The sequence below is a fragment of the Podarcis bocagei genome (genome assembly GCF_964188305.1).
Source record: "Podarcis bocagei genome assembly, chromosome: 2".
In the NCBI taxonomy this organism is placed as follows: domain Eukaryota; kingdom Metazoa; phylum Chordata; class Lepidosauria; order Squamata; family Lacertidae; genus Podarcis; species Podarcis bocagei.
This window is the reverse complement of record NC_138126.1, coordinates 108,770,997-108,790,006: the sequence shown is the minus strand read 5'-3', so window position 1 is coordinate 108,790,006 and position 19,010 is coordinate 108,770,997. Positions and strand designations below refer to the sequence as shown.

The 19,010-nt window shown below is 43.5% G+C and overlaps 1 protein-coding gene across 11 annotated transcripts in view; it reads left to right on the top strand.

The window, feature by feature from the left end:
• ARSG (arylsulfatase G) overlaps positions 1-19,010 on the top strand; it is a 119,836-nt gene that overhangs the window by 54,117 nt on the left and 46,709 nt on the right. For 10 of the 11 annotated variants that reach the window (XR_014004696.1, XR_014004698.1, XR_014004699.1 and 7 more), the window contains 2 exons: positions 7,729-7,925; positions 13,299-13,379. Coding sequence is in view for 2 of the 11 variants with exons in the window: in XM_081181410.1 (XP_081037536.1) it covers positions 7,729-7,925; positions 13,299-13,379 (278 nt within the window). In the remaining 9 variants the exon portion in view is untranslated. The remainder of the gene's footprint in view (positions 1-7,728; positions 7,926-13,298; positions 13,380-19,010) is intronic. The other variant, XR_014004697.1, reaches the window with a different exon arrangement.

Below are 19,010 nucleotides of genomic sequence, written 5' to 3'. Positions count from 1 at the left end.
CTTAGTCTGTTTGTATAGGAGAGCCAACCTTGGTTTTTGCGATCATTATTTTGTTTGAAGTATTGCAAAGGATCCCCTTCTCCCTCTCTCTCCATTGTAATTAGGCAGGAAAGAAGCATTCTGTTGTAGCAATAGAATGAGTTAGAGTTAGTGTGTGGTAACCACAACAGTTTCCCTAGTTTGAAAATGTGTCCGTATCGCCCCAAAGGTTGGGAACTGATGCAGTAAAACAGTTCAGCTTTCCTTTCCCCTTCCTTTTTCTTTCTTTTCTTTTTTTAAAATTTGTTTATTTGGTTTTCAGATCAAAGTTTTGCAATCACATATCCAATATGCAACATAAAAACAAGATTCTAAAGAATCTGGACTTCTCTCTTCCCCTTTGTGGGTCCTATTGTGAATCATTTCCTCCTGCGTCTTTTATGATAATCCAAATCTTTTACATCTCCATTATGTCCACAGTTCACCATTAAACTACAAGTGTTATTCCAGTCCTACTAACAGTTTTAACCGTTAACAATGGTTTTTAAGGTAAATTATAAATTTTCCCCATTCCTTATTAAAATTCTGGTCTTCCTGATTTCTGATTCTTCCGGGCATTTTTGCCAATTTGGCATAATCCATCAACTTAAACTGCCATTCTTCTCTTGTAGGGATTTTATCTTCTTTCCATCTCTGGGCCAATAACATCCGCGCAGCCGTGCTCACATACATAAATAGTCTTTCCCCTTCATGTTTCAGGTCATTGTGATTGAAGAGAGGAACTTGCAGTTTGTTTATTTATTGTTCTTTTTAAAGTGGGGACCCTTTGAATGAAAAATGAATTATTTTTAAAGGAAAGGGTGATAGGCTGTTTATGAACGTTGACTTTTCAGGGGTAATACTGTATTAGTGTTTCTTTTTAAGTTACACATTGGGGGAATATGGCAACAAAGCGAAGTCTGTGGATCTCACATGGCTGGCAGCTTGTCTCCCTTGTTCATGAAATCAGGGAAATAATGTAGGTAGTGCTAGGAACAACTAAGTTTTGAATTCGTGTATAGGAAATGGAAGGAAATTCAGGCTACAGGGTGTAAACGACTCTGCTTGGAAATGGCCAATTTATTTATTTTTTTAATTGTAATATGTGCCATGACTTGTAAATATTCATGGCATGTATTTGTCATATATGCGGTGGAAGACTTGATACGATGCAAGATGGAAATGATGGTAAAGATATATTTCATGCAGGGCACCGCGAGTCCGTTTGGGAACTGTGAGTTTGTTTGTTCCCAACATCCAAGAGTTTATACACGCACAAATACGCAAATGCACACGCACTAGCCGTAATCTTGTTCCTCTTCACCATTTGTCATCCCGCCCTTTTCCCTTCGGAGGGCCCTGAGGAAGAGCAGGCCTTGTTAGAGGAGACAAATATAGCTGTAAACAAGAAAACAGGACATGTTCTCTGGCAATTTAAAAATAACATAGCCTAGGTTATAATTGCCCAGGTTTCCCCCAAATTCTGCGTGGGAATGTTGAAGCCACCTGGAATTTGCAAAGTGATTTCCTTTTATGTACAGATAGGTAGCCGTGTTGGTCTGCCATAGTCAAAATAAAAAAATTCCTTTCAGTAGCACCTTAAAGACCAACTAAGTTAGTTCTTGGTATGAGCTTTTGTGTGCATGCACATGAAAGCTCATACCAAGAACTAACTTAGTTGGTCTCTAAGGTGCTACTGAAAGGAATTTTTTTATTTTTCCTTTTATGTAGTTAAAGCTGCAATCCTGTACACACTTGCCTGGAAGTGCACGGCGTGGAACGCCGTGGATCCAGCATCCGTGCATACCCAGAATCGGCTCCAGTGTGTCCCCCCAGCTCACCAAAGCGGGTTTTTGAGGGGGTTTTTTTTTTTGCAAAAACAAGTTTCAAATATCAACATATCAGATTGAATAATCAATACAAATTAAGATGACATAAAGAGAGTAAAAACGACTTCCCTCCACCCGTATATGACTTTTCCTTTTAAATGTTACTTTTCTCGTTGTGTTCTTATACAGTGGTACCCCGTTTTGAGTCTGAAATACATAGATAATTATGAAATGATTGTGAGGTTTAATAGGTTAACTGTTTATATTTGGACAACTTTTCTGCTGTTCTTTATTGGAAGGAGAAAAATAATCATTTCCTTAATAACAATTTAAACAATTTTTTAAACTAAAGCAATAACATTATAACATATGTATCCATGTTTGTTAACTGATGTGGTTAAACTTAAAAAAAACCAAAAACGCCTTAGACTGAGTTTTAGGACACATGAAAAACTTAAAACAAATCCTTATTTCCTGATGAATAGCCTTTGGACTATAATGTAACTTAAATAGAAAACTATCTTTAGAAAGAATTTGCCTCCAAAAACATTTTATTTTAAAAATCTTATTTAAATAAAAAAAAATCTGATTTTTAATTTTTTTTTTAAAAAAATAAAATTGATTTTTATCCACCCTGTTTCCAGACAAGATTGACTCCATACATCTTACTTAGGAGGGGGAGGAAAGGCAAACCACATGACATAAGTTTGAACTCATCTATTGTTTACACCTACACAATAATTACCCCCCCCCCCAAAAAAACCCCCCCACACACTTCAATTATTTGGAAGAGCCAACTTAGCACATTGGAAAAAGAGAGAGATTTGCACCTGCAAAGATGCATGTATGGGTTTAAAAATATCGACTATACTTTAAATGGTATGAACAGGTTTGTTGAGAAGTGATGTGCGAAGAAGTTCATTAGCAATGCAGCGTTGGGGTCAAGGCCGTTTTGAGAAGGAAATTGCAACGGAAGGCGGATAGCGCCCAAGCTCTGCTTCATCCTGTTGCAACAAAACAGTTGGCGGTGTCGAGAGAAGCCGTTGTCTGCATATCACTTCAGGGAAATAAAAAGCTAATGCAATTAGGAACTAGGTTGTGGGAGAGGAAATGACTGCTGTCAGCTTTTTTGAAGCCAGTCACTCAGGGCGGAGCCTTGTGCTGTGCACATAGGCCTCAAATCTCCAAAGAGGCACTTAGCAACAGGGGAGAAAAAAGTAAACAGAAGAAACCTAGCATGTGTCAACAGAAAATTTGATTATCTGCTCATAACAGGAAAGAGCAACGCCACTGCCAAAGCCTGGGGTTCTTCCCCCTACCCCAATTTTCTGCAGATTCTAGAATCCAAGTGCAGTGGTTGGGCTGGTCAGAGCCACCTTTTGAGTAAATTCACTGGCTGCTTTGCATCCCATATCTTAGTCTGCAAATGCAGAAGCCAACCATACATTCGTTGCGCTCTTCAGAAATTCGTACTGAAATGGTGGATGAGGCTGCTGTTTAAAGAAACTGGAGGTTTTGAGAATGGACAATTAGGTGAGAGATTGGGGTGGGAGCTTGGTCACATTGATGTGGTGCTTGGGAATCGCTGAGCTCAATTTTTTTTTGCTCATTTGACTGGCTTAGATGGAGGCATTATACCTCCCTCTCTCCGCCATCTCCATTACCCAGATACAGGCCATTTTAAACCATTAAGACTTCCTCGCAGGGGTGTCGCCTGCACTAATAAGAGCATGGTTCTGAAAGGACTGCTACACTGACGGCCTTTTGGTTCCAGCAGGAAGAAGGGCTAATGATCATTTTATATTTTTCTATCCTAAATTGATGCATTGCAAAAATGGTTTGCAGCACAGAATGTGCAGGCCAGTTGTTTTCCTGGTTCACATCCAGGGTGCACCTGCCTTGTGGACTGCACTAATACGCCACAGAACCATTCTTAAGGTACTAAAGCGAAAGACAGCTTTGCTTCTACAGATAGCTCCAAAGGTCAGTACTTGAGGCAGGTACAGCGATTCTTCCAGAGATTACGTTGCCGTTAAGTACCTTTTCTTAGGGGCTGAGAGCTGGTGTACTTAGATTTTTGCTCCTCTGGACGCATCTACTGCTCACGGAGTCTTGATTTGGACTCTTTGAACCCTCTCTTTGAACCCATTCCACCTTATCCTTATCACATAATTTCAACCGACTTGCATCTTTATTGATGTTTAAACTTGCTCTGATTAGCTGCCCTGGGCATGTTTATGAGGCTGTTAAAGGGATCAAACAACTCCTGTGATTTATAAAACGTGCCTTAAAGAATGGCTCCTGGACCAGAGGGAAAGGGAGAAGCCAAGGATATGTAACCCTCTTCAGGTGTTGCGTAAGTGTGTTAACTAAACATCTATGATCTGGTCTTTGTTCTCATCACCCTCTGTTAAGTTGTAGGGCGACTTTCTGAAATGGGGAGCCTTCTGAGCTCCTGGAGAACGATAAAGGCTGTGGAGCTAGAACCTTATCAGGGTTCTAGAACTTATGCCAAGATTCTAAAATGTGCAGGGAGCCACATGAGTTTGGAGGCTCCCTACTTCTGACGGTCACCCTCCAACTTGCCGAGGGCGATAAGTGTGACGTATTTTTTAGCATGCTTGCAGAACACCTGGAGAGGGCTTGTGTGTCATTCAACTCAACTTTTTGTTTGCTTGTTTAACCTGTGCTACACCTCTCTCCTTTCTACACAGAAGTATACTCAAGGTAGCTACAGAAAGAAGTTGCTACCTCGCATGAGTAGGGCTGAGCGCTATCTGGTTTTCAACATTGTGATATATCACCAGCTAAACATCACGATATACCGATATATCACAATATCTGAAATTCACGGCCTAGGACCTTCGTACCTACAGGACCGCCTCTCCCGGTATGCCCCACGGAGGACCTTAAGGTCCATAAATAGCAACACCCTAGAGGTCCTGGGCCCTAAGGAAGTTAGATTAGCCTCAACCAGAGCCAGTCTCTTTTCAATACTGGCTCCGGCCTGGTGGAATGCTCTGTCTCATGAGACCAGGGCCCTGCAGGATCTGATTTCTTTCCTCAGGGCCTGTAAAACAAGAGTTGTTCCGCCTGGCCTTTGGCTTGGAATCAATTTGATTCCCTCCCCCTCTTTCTTTTTTCCATTCTCCTCCTGTGATGGGAGACTTCCCTGGCTTTTTTCTGGCCCATGTAGGACCAGTCTGGATAGTTAGCCTTTGTGAAGACTTGACGTTTTCATCCCCAAAAAAGTTTTTGATTTGAATTTGCATTGAAATGAGGCTGCATTTTAATGTTTTAATGTTGTATTTTAATCTTGTTTTTTTTAAGTTGTATTTCAATCAATTTGTTTTTATATCGGTTGTTAGCCGCCCTGAGCCTGGTCTTGGCTGGAGAGGGTGGGGTATAAATAAAATTTATTATTTATTAAATAAGCTATGTAGAGTCATTGGCTGGCTTCACTTTTGTTCCCACATTGTGATTTTTGCATAGCACACACACATCATGATTTGCAATATATTGCCAGGTCAGAAGCTATGAAACCGATATTGTATCATGATATGAACTTCAAACCGGTTTTGAACGATATGTTGATATATCGCCTAGCCCTAGGCATGAGCCTTGGTTGCATCTGTGAAACACAGGGGAACCTCTTTTGCCTGTAGTATCTATGGCAGTTCAGTGCAGTTTGGTTTCTTTGCAGCATGAGGGTTGGACCTGGGTTGGTCTGCAAAGAATCACTTTCCCATGTTGTCCTTCCACCCAGAAAAGTAAGCATTTAAACCAAAGTCGCACAAAGTCAAGTCTTAATACGACATGATTTGTCCTCTTATGGAATTGCTATTCTTCTGCTCCAGGTTTACCTCTTGCACAATGATGCTTCCAGGCTAATTTCCTAGTTGTGGGGTGTGTCTTCTCTTCATCTCCCCCACTCCCAGGTCCATCAGTTTATTTCCGGTGGTGGAAGACAGCAGACTCCAGTTCCTGATGTAATTTCTCCTCCTTTCACCTTAATCTCCTTCCTCCTGTACTTCTTGCTAGGAATAACTACTATCCCTTTCCCCCTTGCTAAGGATATATGCTATGCTTGATAAAGGGGCACTCGGCAACTGTTTCTGTGGGTGAAAACAGACACTGTTATTCTCAACCATGGAGCCATCTGCAACTGTCATTCCCAAACTGAGTACACTTGCCAGGGTGTGGGTGGGTGGGGGAGAGAGAGAGAGAATCACCAGAGTGTCATGCAGAATTACCTAATTACCAAGAGGCTCTGGGAGTGCCTCCTTTCATTTAACCTCTGCTGCTAAGCAGTTCTTCTGTTCCTTGGCACTGGGAGTGATTGACGGCATCGTACGTGATGCCAAAATGACCTGTCCTTAAAGGAGGTCACCCATTGCATCTCTGCCTGAGTCCCTGCTCTCAGTGTGCCTACTTCAAGAGCTTTAATTTCATTGTACACAGGTTGTATAATGACAATAAAGGTATTATTATTATTGTTGTTGTTGTTGTTAGAGAGTGAACTGTGCGTCCTGTTTTAATTTAAAGGGGAGGGGGTGGATAGTGTGCTTCAGTGGCCAGGCTTTTTGGCAACACCAACCTATGCCAGTTTAAGGGAGCCCTGGTCTCTGGAAGAGCCGCTTCCCAGGGACTTTGCAGGCACTGGAGGTTCAAGCCACCCAATGCTTCTTTCACTGCATCCTACCAGTGAGAGTATAAGTTCTCCAACCCAGTGCCTGTGTCCACATGGTGCCAGGCCTGTAATTCTTCTTCTTTTAATGAAAAGGATGCCTGCATGATTTGCCTGAGAGCGCCATGTGTTGATGTCAGACCTGTCCTTGGAGCATCTTCCTGTTAAATCTGATTTAGCAAAAAAAAAAAAAAAATCTCCATATGGGAAATAGGAAGGAAGGAATACTTTTCGTTTCCAGATTTGCAGCTGTATACTGAATGTGCATCCAAGAATTTGCACTATGTAGGTTGCAGTCTTCATTATACAGTAGTACCTTGGTTTAAGAACAGCTTAGTTTATGAACAACATGGATTAAGAATGCTGCAAACCTGGAAGTAGGTGTTTTGGTTTGTGAACTTTGCCTTGGAAGCAGAACATGTACTGCTTCCTGTTGAGTGTGTTCCCTTTGTAAATTGAGTCCCCCGCTGCTATGGGAAAGCACGCCTTGGTTTCAGAATGCTTTGGTTTAAGAGCAGACTTCCGGAACGGATTAAGTTCGTAAACCAAGGTATCACTGTACTGACACCACCTGAATCGCTGTTTGTGTTGTTACTGAAGCCGCGTGGTTGCATGAATCTCTGGTGTTTTGTGATTCCTGAATCAAGGGATACACTGCCCACTCCTCAGCTTCTTTTGCCCGACAACAGTGCAGGCGTTGCCTAAACTGGTGATTTTCAAACTCGTGGTTTGGGTTCCTCAGAAGTATGCCTCAGTGAGAATATCAGTAGTGGCTGACAAGTTTTCCTGACCAGCACTTCCCTTGCAATGCACAGTTACAGAAAAGGATTGGTTACATTCTGAACAGCACTCTTAGTTTACTTGGGCTCAACAGGCCCAGCTAATGTTCTGCATGAACTGACAGTGGTTCTTAGAATGTGGCTTAGCTTCCTCTGCAACAAGCAGTCTGGGGACATCTATGGTGGACATGATGAGGTCCCCTGTTTGGTTTGAAAAACACAGACTTAAATAAGCAGAACCACGGCAATTTTGGAGAAAGAATCTCTTACAATTTCAGGCCAGCTGAGTGGAAAGATGTTATATTATCATGGCCGTAGTAATAGACTGTTGGGCAGCCATGCGGCCTCCATTCTGACCAAGCCATGCCTTCCTCCATTTAATTAACCAGTGTGCCATTCTGTGTTTTCTCTCTAGCCGGAGTGGACACCCATTCTTCCTATATATCGCCCTGGCTCATATGCATGTGCCTTTGACGTTGGCTGAGCCAACATGGGACCTGCCTGGACAAGATCCATACGGAGCAAACCTGAGGGAGATGGATGCCCTGGTGGGACGAATAAAAGGCGAAGTTGACAGCGCAGCGAAGGAAAACACACTCCTCTGGTTCACAGGTGAAGCGATACAACCCCAGTCACTGTAACAAAGGTTGCTTAGGCGGCTGGTTTTATGGGGTTTGTTATAAGGCTTTCTTTGGCTTCAGCTGCGCTAACACAAAGCAGCCTGAATAACTTAATAAATACGAATGTACAACACAGTGCCTTGTTCCAGCAGAATGTTAAATGGCTTAGTTGTGGCGTGTTGGCCTTGGATTCAAATCCTCCCTCAGCCGTTAAGCTCAAAGGGGACCTTGAGCTAGTTATTATCCCTGAGCCTTATTTACCTCACACAGTAGTCTTACAAAAAAACAGGGGGAGGGGAAAGAATCTGACAAAAAAATAATCATTAAAAAAGAAGAAAAGCAACATTTGGATAGGGCAGATTTCAGTGAGGGTGCCACGGCAGTTCTCGGAACCCAGGAAAAGAACTTCAGGGTCTTGTAAAAAGAGGGGCGAACTTTTAAATACAGTAGTACCTCAGGTTAAGTACTTAATTCGTTCCGGAGGTCCGTACTTAACCTGAAACTGTTCTTAACCCGAAGCACCACTTTAGCTAATGGGGCCTCCTGCTGCTGCTGCGTTGCCGCCGCACAATTTCTGTTCTCAACCTGGAGCAAAGTTCTTAACCTGAAGCACTATTTCTGGGTTAGTGGACTCTGTAACCTGAAGCGTATGTAACCTGAAGCGTATGTAACCCGAGGTACCACTGTATTCGCCCCCTCCACCCTGCGACAAGTTCTACTGCACAGAGCTTCTGCCCAAATTGAAATCGGAGTGGATGAAGATTTGCTGTCTTCCCTGACTGGCAAAGGCTTGGCATTACCCTGAGTAAAGACTTTGTCAGCCAGGGATTTTGAAGGGTTTTCTTGGCAGCTGCAGACGATACTGTTTCTGTTGCCAAAGTCCCCCACAAGCTTCTTTAAAATTGGCCCAGAGCAACATAAAGGAGCTATGTCATACACCGCTGTGTTGCATAGGCCTGGTTTCAAGAGGTGTGGGGGCAAAACTGGAGGCTGATGGGAAAATCTGTTCTTTGGGGAGGACCCTTTGTCCCCTCCCCCCCCCCCATCCACCTGCCGATGGCTGCCATTCATTTCTGTAGGGGAAGAAAAAGGATCCTTCAGTTGGCTTAAAAATAAATAACTACCTGACATCTTCAAATCTCTCTCCCCACCCCCCGCTAAGAACCTGGGTAATTTCCAAGTTGATCTGAGGGTAGCTTTGAAAAACTTGAATAAACAGTGCTCTCTTGTATGGTCTTTAGAAACTGTGTAACACGCCATCAGGGGCTGCCAATGTTTTGGGGCCCATAAGCCTAATTGTAAACCAGATTGAACCCTATAATCTGTTGCCTGTAATGGAATGCTTCTTTCAAGCCTAATTTCATCGGTGGGGTAAGGAGGGGACCTTTCAGGCAATAGAGAAGGCCCACTTTTCCTGCATTGCAGGGCTTTGGACTACCTGACCCTTGGAGACCCTTCCAGCTCATATCAGGCTTGGCCAACCTGGTACCCTCTAGATGTTTTGACCCACAACTCCCGTCAGCCCCAGCTATCCTCAGGTTGCAGAGAAGGGACTGTCAGTTTGATTAATTGGTCGGAATATCCTGCCTCTGCACATTACATTCTGTTCTTGAAAATATTTCTTCATGTGCTGTGTCCCGTTCTTGTGTGAGGCTACCCATGGTCTCCCATCCAAGGACCTGGCCAGGTCTGCAGCTGCTTAGCTTCAATAATGCTAGAGGAACATGTAGCTCAGCACACACTCTACTTCACCCTGCACATGACAGTCTTTTGAGGGAGCTCCTTCTTGCCCCCAAGCTGGACTGAACTGAACCCAAATCTATTTGTGTGATCCATAATAGGACATGTGCCTTAAGTTGATCTATAGATTCACGCAGCTGAGGGCTTAGTGCACTGAAATCCGCTCTTCTCTGAGTCAGCTGAAAGCCTTTCGCCCACGTCCCTGTTTTCTTGAACTTGTGCAATAGCAGAGTTAACTCAACAGACCCTCCAAGTGTCGATATTTTCCAGGGACGTCCCTGATTTAGAGAAGCCATCCCAGTTTCTGATTTGATCCCAGAATGTCCCGCTTTTCCTTGGGATATTCCTATTTTCATTGGAGAGATGTTGGAAGGTAAGGTTGGATATTTCCATTTTAACTGAAGAAATGTTGAAAGGTATGGAGTTATCTGACCCTCCCCCCCCCCAGCCATCTGAAGGCAATATTGTATAGGGAAGTTTTTTAAAAAAGATGTGTAATGTTTTATTATGTTTTTATACATGTTGGAAACTGCCCAGAGTGGCTGGGGCAACCCAGTAAGATATGTGTGGGATATAAATAGTAAAATGATCATTAGGGAATGGGACGTCCCTATTTTCATCGAAGAAACGTTGGAGGGTATGACTCGATATGCTTAGCCTTCGAGCTAAGACTCATTGCATCTCTCAGTGCTTCATTCTGGACTCCTTCTGTTTCACATTCCCAGACTGTGAAACTTGGAAACATGTCCGTTATTGTTGGGTTATCTTCATTTGACTGTGTCATTTCAGTCAAAAGGACAAACTTTGTCATCCACGTCTAAAAATCAAAGCACAAATCCCCACTTAATTGAAACGGAATTTCCAGTCCCTAAATCCATTTTTAATGAGATCACATTTGGCTCATTAAGATCCAAGCCTGACTCGTTTCCTTTCCTTATGTTTGCAACCCATAGACTGGAAGGCTAGTTTTCTTCCTCAATAAATATATATATATGGTACTTTTATGTCTTGAGTTTCTTTTGGTGCCTGGAAAGAGTAGTGACTCAGGTCGGATCCACAGCATACATTTAAAACACTCTTAACTACAGTGGTACCTCAGGTTACATACGCTTTAGGTTACAGACTCCGCTAACCCAGAAATAGTACCTCAGGTTAAGAACTTTGCTTCAGGATGGGAACAGAAATTGTGCTCCGGTGGCGCAGCGGCAGCAGAAGGCCCCATTAGCTAAAGTGGTGCTTCAGGTTAAGAACAGTTTCAGGTTAAGTACGGACCTCCAGAAGGAATTAAGTACTTAACCCGAGGTACCACTGTACTTTAGCAATCATGGGCCCCCCACAAAAAACCCCCAGAACGCTGGGAACTGTAGTATGCTAAAGGTGATGGGAATTGTAGCTCTGTGGGTCATAAAGTATAGTTCCCAGCATTGTTTTGGGGAAGCTATGACTTCCAAAATGGTATAAATGTGCTTTACGTGTATGGTTGGGGTGTGATAGATGCCTTTGAGTGGCCTCACTGATGCTCAGACCTGGCTCTTTTGAAAAGCTCGACATGACTGAAGGAGCTTGGTCCCTGTCCTTCAACCAGGCATCTGGTTCCTTGACCATCCATCACAGGACTTGACCACTACCTTCTACTCAGTTTCTCTCAGGCCGCAAGGCAGCTTAACTGATAGGGTGGCATTTGTGTCACTGAATTCATTAAAACAACAACAACAACCTATACGTAATTAGTTTTTCTAGGTAGCATAGTTATCTTGTTAACTTCAATAGCATCCAGCCATTATGGCAAGTAGCTTTCCTGGGTTTCTTCCACACTAACCCTTTTGTTCAAAATTGCCATCCTTTGTATCCCTTAAAAAAAATTTATATATAATTTTCATTTATATACATTATAACAATTATTTAACCAAATTTTAACATTTTCGACTCCCTTCCCCCTCTTTCTGCGGTTCCTTACATTTATTTTCGTCCTTTCCTGCGTACTCCAATTTGCCTTAACTTATTCTTTTAATTGTCTATTCTCATATATATTTTTAAAACTGCAGGTTTTTACAATAATCCTGTCAATGTCTTGATTTGTTTACAGTTTGTAATAATAAACCACTTCCATTCCTTTCTAAAAAGTTTGTTGTCTTTCAAATAATTATCTTTATATAGATTTATATTCTTTGCTGTTAACCATACACAATAAATACCTAACCTTCTTTTCAATCTGTAGCCCTGGTATATTTTGTAATTTCTTTCTACTCTCATCATTCATGTTTTTTACCAGGAGCTTGGTATTATCTTTATTCATTTTAAGACCTGCCATTTCTCCCAAAAAACTGATCTCTTCTAATGCTTTCGGAATTGACTCTGTTGGTTCTTCTACAGATATCACCACACCATCTGCAAATGCTTCAAATTTGTATTGTCTCTGTCCCACCCTTATTCCTTTAATTTATTGATTACATCTTATTCTTTGCACCAAAACTTCTAAAACTAATATAAAGGTGACAGCGTACAACCTTGTCTAGTGCCTTTAGTTATTTTACAAGTCTCAGTTGATACGTTATTTACTATCAATTTTGCTGATTGTTCTGTATCCTTTGTAACCTTTTAATAAAGAATCCAGAGGCCCGCTGCTGCTACACGGGAGATGGATTAAAGAAAAGAAAATACAAAATTGGTCCCACCCTGTAGCTTGACCAGTGGCAGCTAGGAACAGCTAGGAGCTAGGTGGAGTCATTGATCTCAAAAAAATGTAGACTCGTACAAGCAGGCCAGCTTCTGTTCTGACTTAAATGTTTATTTTGGGCTTCTTGGAAATATGTAAAAGCATGGAGTGGGGGGGGGGGAGCACCGGCTCACAATGGTACCCACCTGAGAGGTGCTGGAAATGCGCTCTGTCTGGAAAAAAGGACAGGGTACCAGCCCATTTAGAAGCAAACAAAGAAGCCATTTGCCTGCAAATAAAGCCTCCCTTGAACTCTGGTGTTTTCTGAATGTTCTTGTGACTCTTGCTTTTATTATTATTTTTTAGTTCGGTGTAAGCTATTATATAGGGACGTGGGTGGCGCTGTGGGTTAAACCACAGAGCCTAGGACTTGCTGATCAGAAGGTCGGCGGTTCGAATCCCCGCGACAGGGTGAGCTCCCGTTGTTCGGTCCCAGCTCCTGCCAACCTAGCAGTTCGAAAGCACGTCAAAGTGGAAGTAGATAAATAGGGACCGCTCCCGCGGGAAGGTAAACGGCGTTTCTCTGTGCTGCTCTGGTTCGCCAGCAGCAGCTTAGACATGCTGGCCACATGACCCAGAAGCTGTCTGCGGAGAAACGCCGGCTCCCTCGGCCTATAGAGCGAGATGAGCGCCACAACCCCAGAGTCAGTCACGACTGGACCTAATGGTCAGGGGTCCCTTTACCTTTACCTTTAAGCCATTATATTGGTAACAATATTAAAAGGAAGCTTTTGGTACTGCCCATAATCATTTGTTGGAAGTAGCTTTATTAACGTATTAAGGTTCATTTAAAGGGGTTTGATGGGGAACAGAAGCATGCTCTATTAACTTTCTTGCTAGTTCTCCTTGTTTTGAATTGAAAGGACTTTCCCATTCTGTTTTCAACAAGGAGTTTTCTTTCCCTCCTAGGAGATAACGGGCCTTGGGCTGAGAAATGTGACTATGCGGGCAGTGTCGGTCCCTACACGGGGAGATGGCAAACAAGAAGAGGTAACTGCTGGCACTCATTCGTTTCTTGGTTTGTTTGGCTCTTTCGCAGCACGTGTGCAGAAATCAGGATCTTGTTTTCTATAAGCTCCCTTATCAAAATTCAGGCAAAAAGCTGGAAGGGAAGTTAGGATGTATCCTCTGTTTCAGTCCAATAGCACTGACCTCTTCCTCCTTCACTGGTTATAGCACCCTTGCCATGGAAGACTTAGATCAGGGAGGCCCAACATTTTGGGGTTGGGGCATTTTTGGGTTGGAAAAATAAAGTACCCATTTCACAGAATACAAACTGGTGCATGCCCTCCGACATTTATCTGATGAAAATACAGACGTCCTACCTGCCAACCTAGCAGTTCGAAAGCTCGCCAAAGTGCAAGTAGATAAATAGGGAAAGTAAACGCCGTTTCCGTGTGCTGCTCTCGTTCGCCAGAAGCGGCTTAGTCATGCTGGCCACATGACCCGGAAGCTGTACGCCAGCTCCCTCAGCCAATAAAGAGAGATGAGCACCGCAACCCCCGAGTCGGTCATGACTGGACCTAATGGTCAGGGGCCCCATTACCTTTACCTTACTCAATAGTAGTAGTAGTAGTGATGATGATGGTGATGGTGATATTATCATCTGGCTGGGTTACCCCAGTCACTCTGGGAGGCTTCCGACATATATGAAAACATAATAAAACATTATACATTTATAAACTTCCCTTTACAGGACTGCCTTCAGATGTCTTCTAAAGGGTGTATAGTTATTTATCTCCTTGACCAGGGGTCAGCAAAGTTTTCCAGCCATGGGCCGCTCCCTCAAACCTTGTGGGGGGCTGGACTATATTTTGAAAAAAATAATAATGAATGAATTCCTATGCCCCACAAATAATCCAGAGATGCATTTTAAATAAAAGGACACATTCTCCTCATGTAAAAACACTCCGATTCCTGGACCATCCGCAGGCCGGATTTAGAAGGTGATTGGGCCAGATCTGGCCCCTGGGCCTTAGTTTGCCTACCCATGTCCTTGGCTCTAGGGTCGCATAACTCCATACCCTCCCAACATTTCCCCGATGAAAATAGAGATGTCCTAAGGAAAAGCGGGACATTGTGGGATCAAATCAGAAACTGGGATGGCATCTGTAAATTCAGGACTGTCTCTGGAAAATAGGGACACTAGGAGGGTCTGCTGATGATGCTCAAATAGCAAAATGTACACACCCAAAGCCAATCAAAACGAAGAGCTCCTCCACCCTAAACAACCAACTGGAACATCAGAAAGTGTCTTATATGTGTGTTTTAACCGTCTTGGACTTTCAGATTTGCTCATACAGCATTGAACACAGTTTTTCAAGTGCTTGCCAGTGGATTCATAGAAGAGGAAATTTTCTTGTATTCTCACTGTCGCTGTGGTTACTGGGGATGGTTCCCACTTGAGAGGGAGTCCTTGGACTCGATAATAATTTCAGTGTTCCCAGTTTTAACTTTGATGTACTAGCCAAAGTTCAAATTTTGATGGGCAGTGCCCTCTTAGTGGGGATTATCTTAAAAATAGCACCACATGTTTACAGAGAGATAAATACCCAAAGATGTTTATTATCGGTCTGTAAATCACTAGGAGAGATACTGACAGACTGTCTCTCATTTCTCGCAAAGCGCTGGAGTTGTGATCTGGATTACAGTCGTACCTCGGGTTACAAACGCTTCAGGTTACATACGCTTCAGCTTACAGACTCCACTAACCGAGAAATAGTACCTCGGGTTAAGAACTTTGCTTCAGGATGAGAACAGAAATCATGCTCCGGTGGCGCAGAAGCAGCGGGAGGCCCCATTAGCTAAAGTGGTGCTTCAGATTAAGAACAGTTTCAGGTTAAGAACGGACCTCCGGAAGGAATTAAGTATTTAACCTGAGGTACCGTTGTATTTTGAAGTGGCCTGATTTTTCTCATGGGCTCAAAGTTTGTTAATGCATTGTGGAGCTTGGTTTCCTTCCTTCTTTCCTTACCCCTTTGATGCTGTGTAGTGAGCAGATATTGGGACCTCCTTGTTATATGTAAGAAACGCTGATGAAAAGCGATCTCCTGCCATCATTTTGATTTCATCAGGAGAATAGGATCCAAGTCTTGCTTTGCCCTGGAAATGACAGCGATGCAGTGCAGACAGCCTTTTCTGCCGGGGAGGAGATTTCAATGAGTCAGTGCTGAATGAGGCACATACAAGATACCTCTGTACTGTGTCACCCATATTGGAAACATCTGGGAATCAGTGTAGGCATCTTGTTCCTATTCTGGAAATTATGAGACCGGTTGGAAGAGGAGAGCACACACAAATTGGATTCCTACAAATTGGAATTCAGTGTCGTGCTGAGCAGATCACTCCGTCAGCATAAGCATTTCTGCTTGTCTACTTGAGTGATGGGACGTGGGTAGCGCTGTGGGTTAAACCACAGAGCCTAGGGCTTGCCAATCAGAAGGTCGGCGGTTCGAATCCCTGCGATGGGGTGAGCTCCCGTTGCTCGGTCCCACCTCCTGCCACCCTAGCAGTTCGAAAGCACGTCAAAGTGCAAGTAGATAAATAGGTACCACTCTGGCGGGAAGCTAAACAGCATTTTCGTGCACTGCTCCGGTTCGCCAGAAGTGGCTTAGTCATGCTGGCCACATGACCTGGAAGCTGTACACTGGCTCCCTCAGCCAGTAAAGCGAGATGAGCGCCGCAACCCCAGAGTCGTCCACGACTGGACCTAATGGTCAGGGGTACCTTTACCTTTACCTTTACCTTTACCTTTACTGGAGTGATGTCCCCTCTCCTTTCCCCATACACTGTTCTGGTGTTTCTCCTGCCCTTCCCAAAAAGATTAGAGAGGGACGCAGAGTGCACAGGCATGGCGGATGAGAGGAGGATGAAAGCCTTGCCGTCCTAGCAGGTCTTGTTGTGCTGGCTCTTGCAAGTGCAACAACTTGGTTGAATCTGGCCCTTCTTTATTTGTTTAAAAGCTTTTTTATGCGTTGCTTAATAGGCCAAAAATCTCTCTTAAGAAGTTGCTAATCTCTAATTAGTAACAGTAGTGATTTCCCTCCGACAGCAGCTTTGGGAAACTGGGGTTTTTACTGGGATCATTACAACTGTGCTGTAAGCTCATAAAAAAATGCCCCAAAACAAACTAGCAGCTGCAGTGCTGACCAAGTCCGATTCGTGGAATTTACGCTCTCTGACAGAATACAGAGACTGCAAGGTGTTCACTTTAGCATAACTCTGCCTGTTTGTTCCATTTATCTGTATTTGGTTTCACTGAAACGTTAGTTTTTTTCTAAGAGGTGCCAAGTTCCCCAAGAGGCTCCCTTTGTTTTTCATGCCTTTGAAAACATCTCTCTCATTGTAAAGATAACTCTGATCAGATCTGCATCTGTGTGTCTCTTTTGCATTGGTGGGATTATTTATGTTGAGGTAGGCAAGAGGCCACACTGTGAAGTATTTGATTCCTGCTTCTAGTACTCTCTCTCTCTCTCTCTCTCTCTCTCTCTCTCTCTCTGTGTGTGTGTGTGTGTGTGTGTGTTTGTGTTTGTGTAAAGTCATATTTCCCCAGTTGCTCTTTGAGAGCAGAAGCAGCAGCTATTTCCACATATGTTTCCTGTCCATTTCCAAATATAGAAAGGAATGGTCTGACATTTATAATAAAAAGCTGCCGCAGAACTTACAGTCCCAGGGCTTTGCTGTCTTCATTTAAAATCCCTTCCCCGCTTCTAAAACTTCCTCTCTGGCCATACATACGACTTAACTTCTCATTTATTTCTGGAAATTAGTTAACCAGTTCGCATCTCTAAGAGCCATATTTCAACCCAGCATCTCACTATATCACAAGGGTAAAGAACCTGTGGTCCTCTGCATGTTATTGGATCCCAGTTCCCATCAGCCCCACCCCATGCTGTACAGTGGCCAAGGAATGATGGGAGTTGTAGTCCGGCAACATTAGTTATTCCTTGTTTACACAGTATAAAACAAATCACATCTTCAAATTAGGCATGTGCTGCCACAAGATGTGGCGGCCAAGAGCTCAGAGGCCTTTGAAGTAGATTAAATTTACAGCGGATTATGCTTTTAATGGTTGTTAGTCATAATGGCTCCAGATTCAAAGGAAGCATACTACTGAAAGCCTGATGTTGGAAGTCTGGAACCAACAATGAGATGTCTGTAGTCTTCCTGTCCTGCTTCCCAGAACCATGGGAAGGACTATAGCTGAGTGGTAGAACACTTGGTTGGCATGCTCAAGGTTCAATCCCTAACACCTCCAGGTAAAATTGGGAAAAGCTGAAATTCTGGAGAGTGGAGGAAAGGTGTTTTGGGCTGCAAATCCCATTAGCCCCAGCCAGTGTGGCAAATGGCCAGGGATGGTGGGAGTTATAATCACCTGCCTTTCCTTTGGAAGCAGAGGAGAAAATATCTGAGGACAGCCATGGTGATTAGCTAAGGGCGAAGATGGTCAGCTTAGTACTCTGGTGCCGAAGTGGTGAACCAGCCACTTTGACTTGATCTTGGAAACAGATTGGGAGACAGTGTTTTCAACACCAGCAGTATAAATATAATCCCAACGCCTGGTCTTCTGCACCTGTGTCACCACCTGCATTTTGAACTAACCACAGACTTCAAAGGAAGCAGCATGTACTGCATGTGGCAGTGGTCTAATCTGAAGGCTACCAGAATATAAGAGACATAGCCAGGTGATCTCTATCCATAAGTGGCCACAGCAGGTGCAGTAAGCTCTGCTCCAAACCACTAGGGCTCCTTCCCTAGCCTGTGAACCTCATCCTTCAGAAGTAGTGCAGCCCTGTTTGGAATTGGTTGAAAACCACCCCTCTAAAACGGCAAACTTGCCAACAGCAGGACTGAACTTGAGCTTTGGGGGTGAGTCTTACAATGTTTGCATGAACTATAGACAAGCCCTAAAGTCCTCCAGAAAGCATCTCAATATGTTCCCTGGCAAAAAGTTATGCGTGCAATAAATCAAGGGACATCCCATGCCCTGGTAATTTTCCATTTTGGGCCTTTCCAGGGGGTGTTTTGGGTTTGTCCATCCCCACCCCCTCTTCCTTACAAGGAAACATTCTGTTTTCTCTCCTCCGTCAGATTTCCCCCAGAAGCCTTGGCCTTTGTAATTTAATGCAACAGGATGCTTGCATAACATTTGATTATTGAAACAAATGTCACAGGCCTGTGTTATTTTGCGTGGATGGGCACTTCAGCACAGAGTTGGTCCAGAAAAAGCCCCTTATTAGGGCCGGTGCAATTTGTACCCTTTGTGTTTACAGACACTGTGCTTTGGGGAAGGGAGGTGAATGCGCTTGTCAACAAGTACTCGTCGTTTTTGATTTTGGAAGGGGAGGGGGAGGAAGTCACTTGAATTGAGTTTGTTTCATTTAGCCTATTTGTAAAGCAGAGCCTTTCCATTAAAAAAACAACAACAATTAGCCAATGCAGCCACAACAGAAAACAGCAAAGATCTCTTTTTTCTTTCTTCAGCTTGAATGTGAGGAGTGTTGCTGGGGTTTTAGGCAGCCATATCCAAACCTAGGCCGGGAAGGTGTAGTTTTCCAGCTTGTACATAGAGGCTGGGTGTTGCCAGAGTTTCCCAAATTCGAGTCTCCTGCTGTTTCTGGA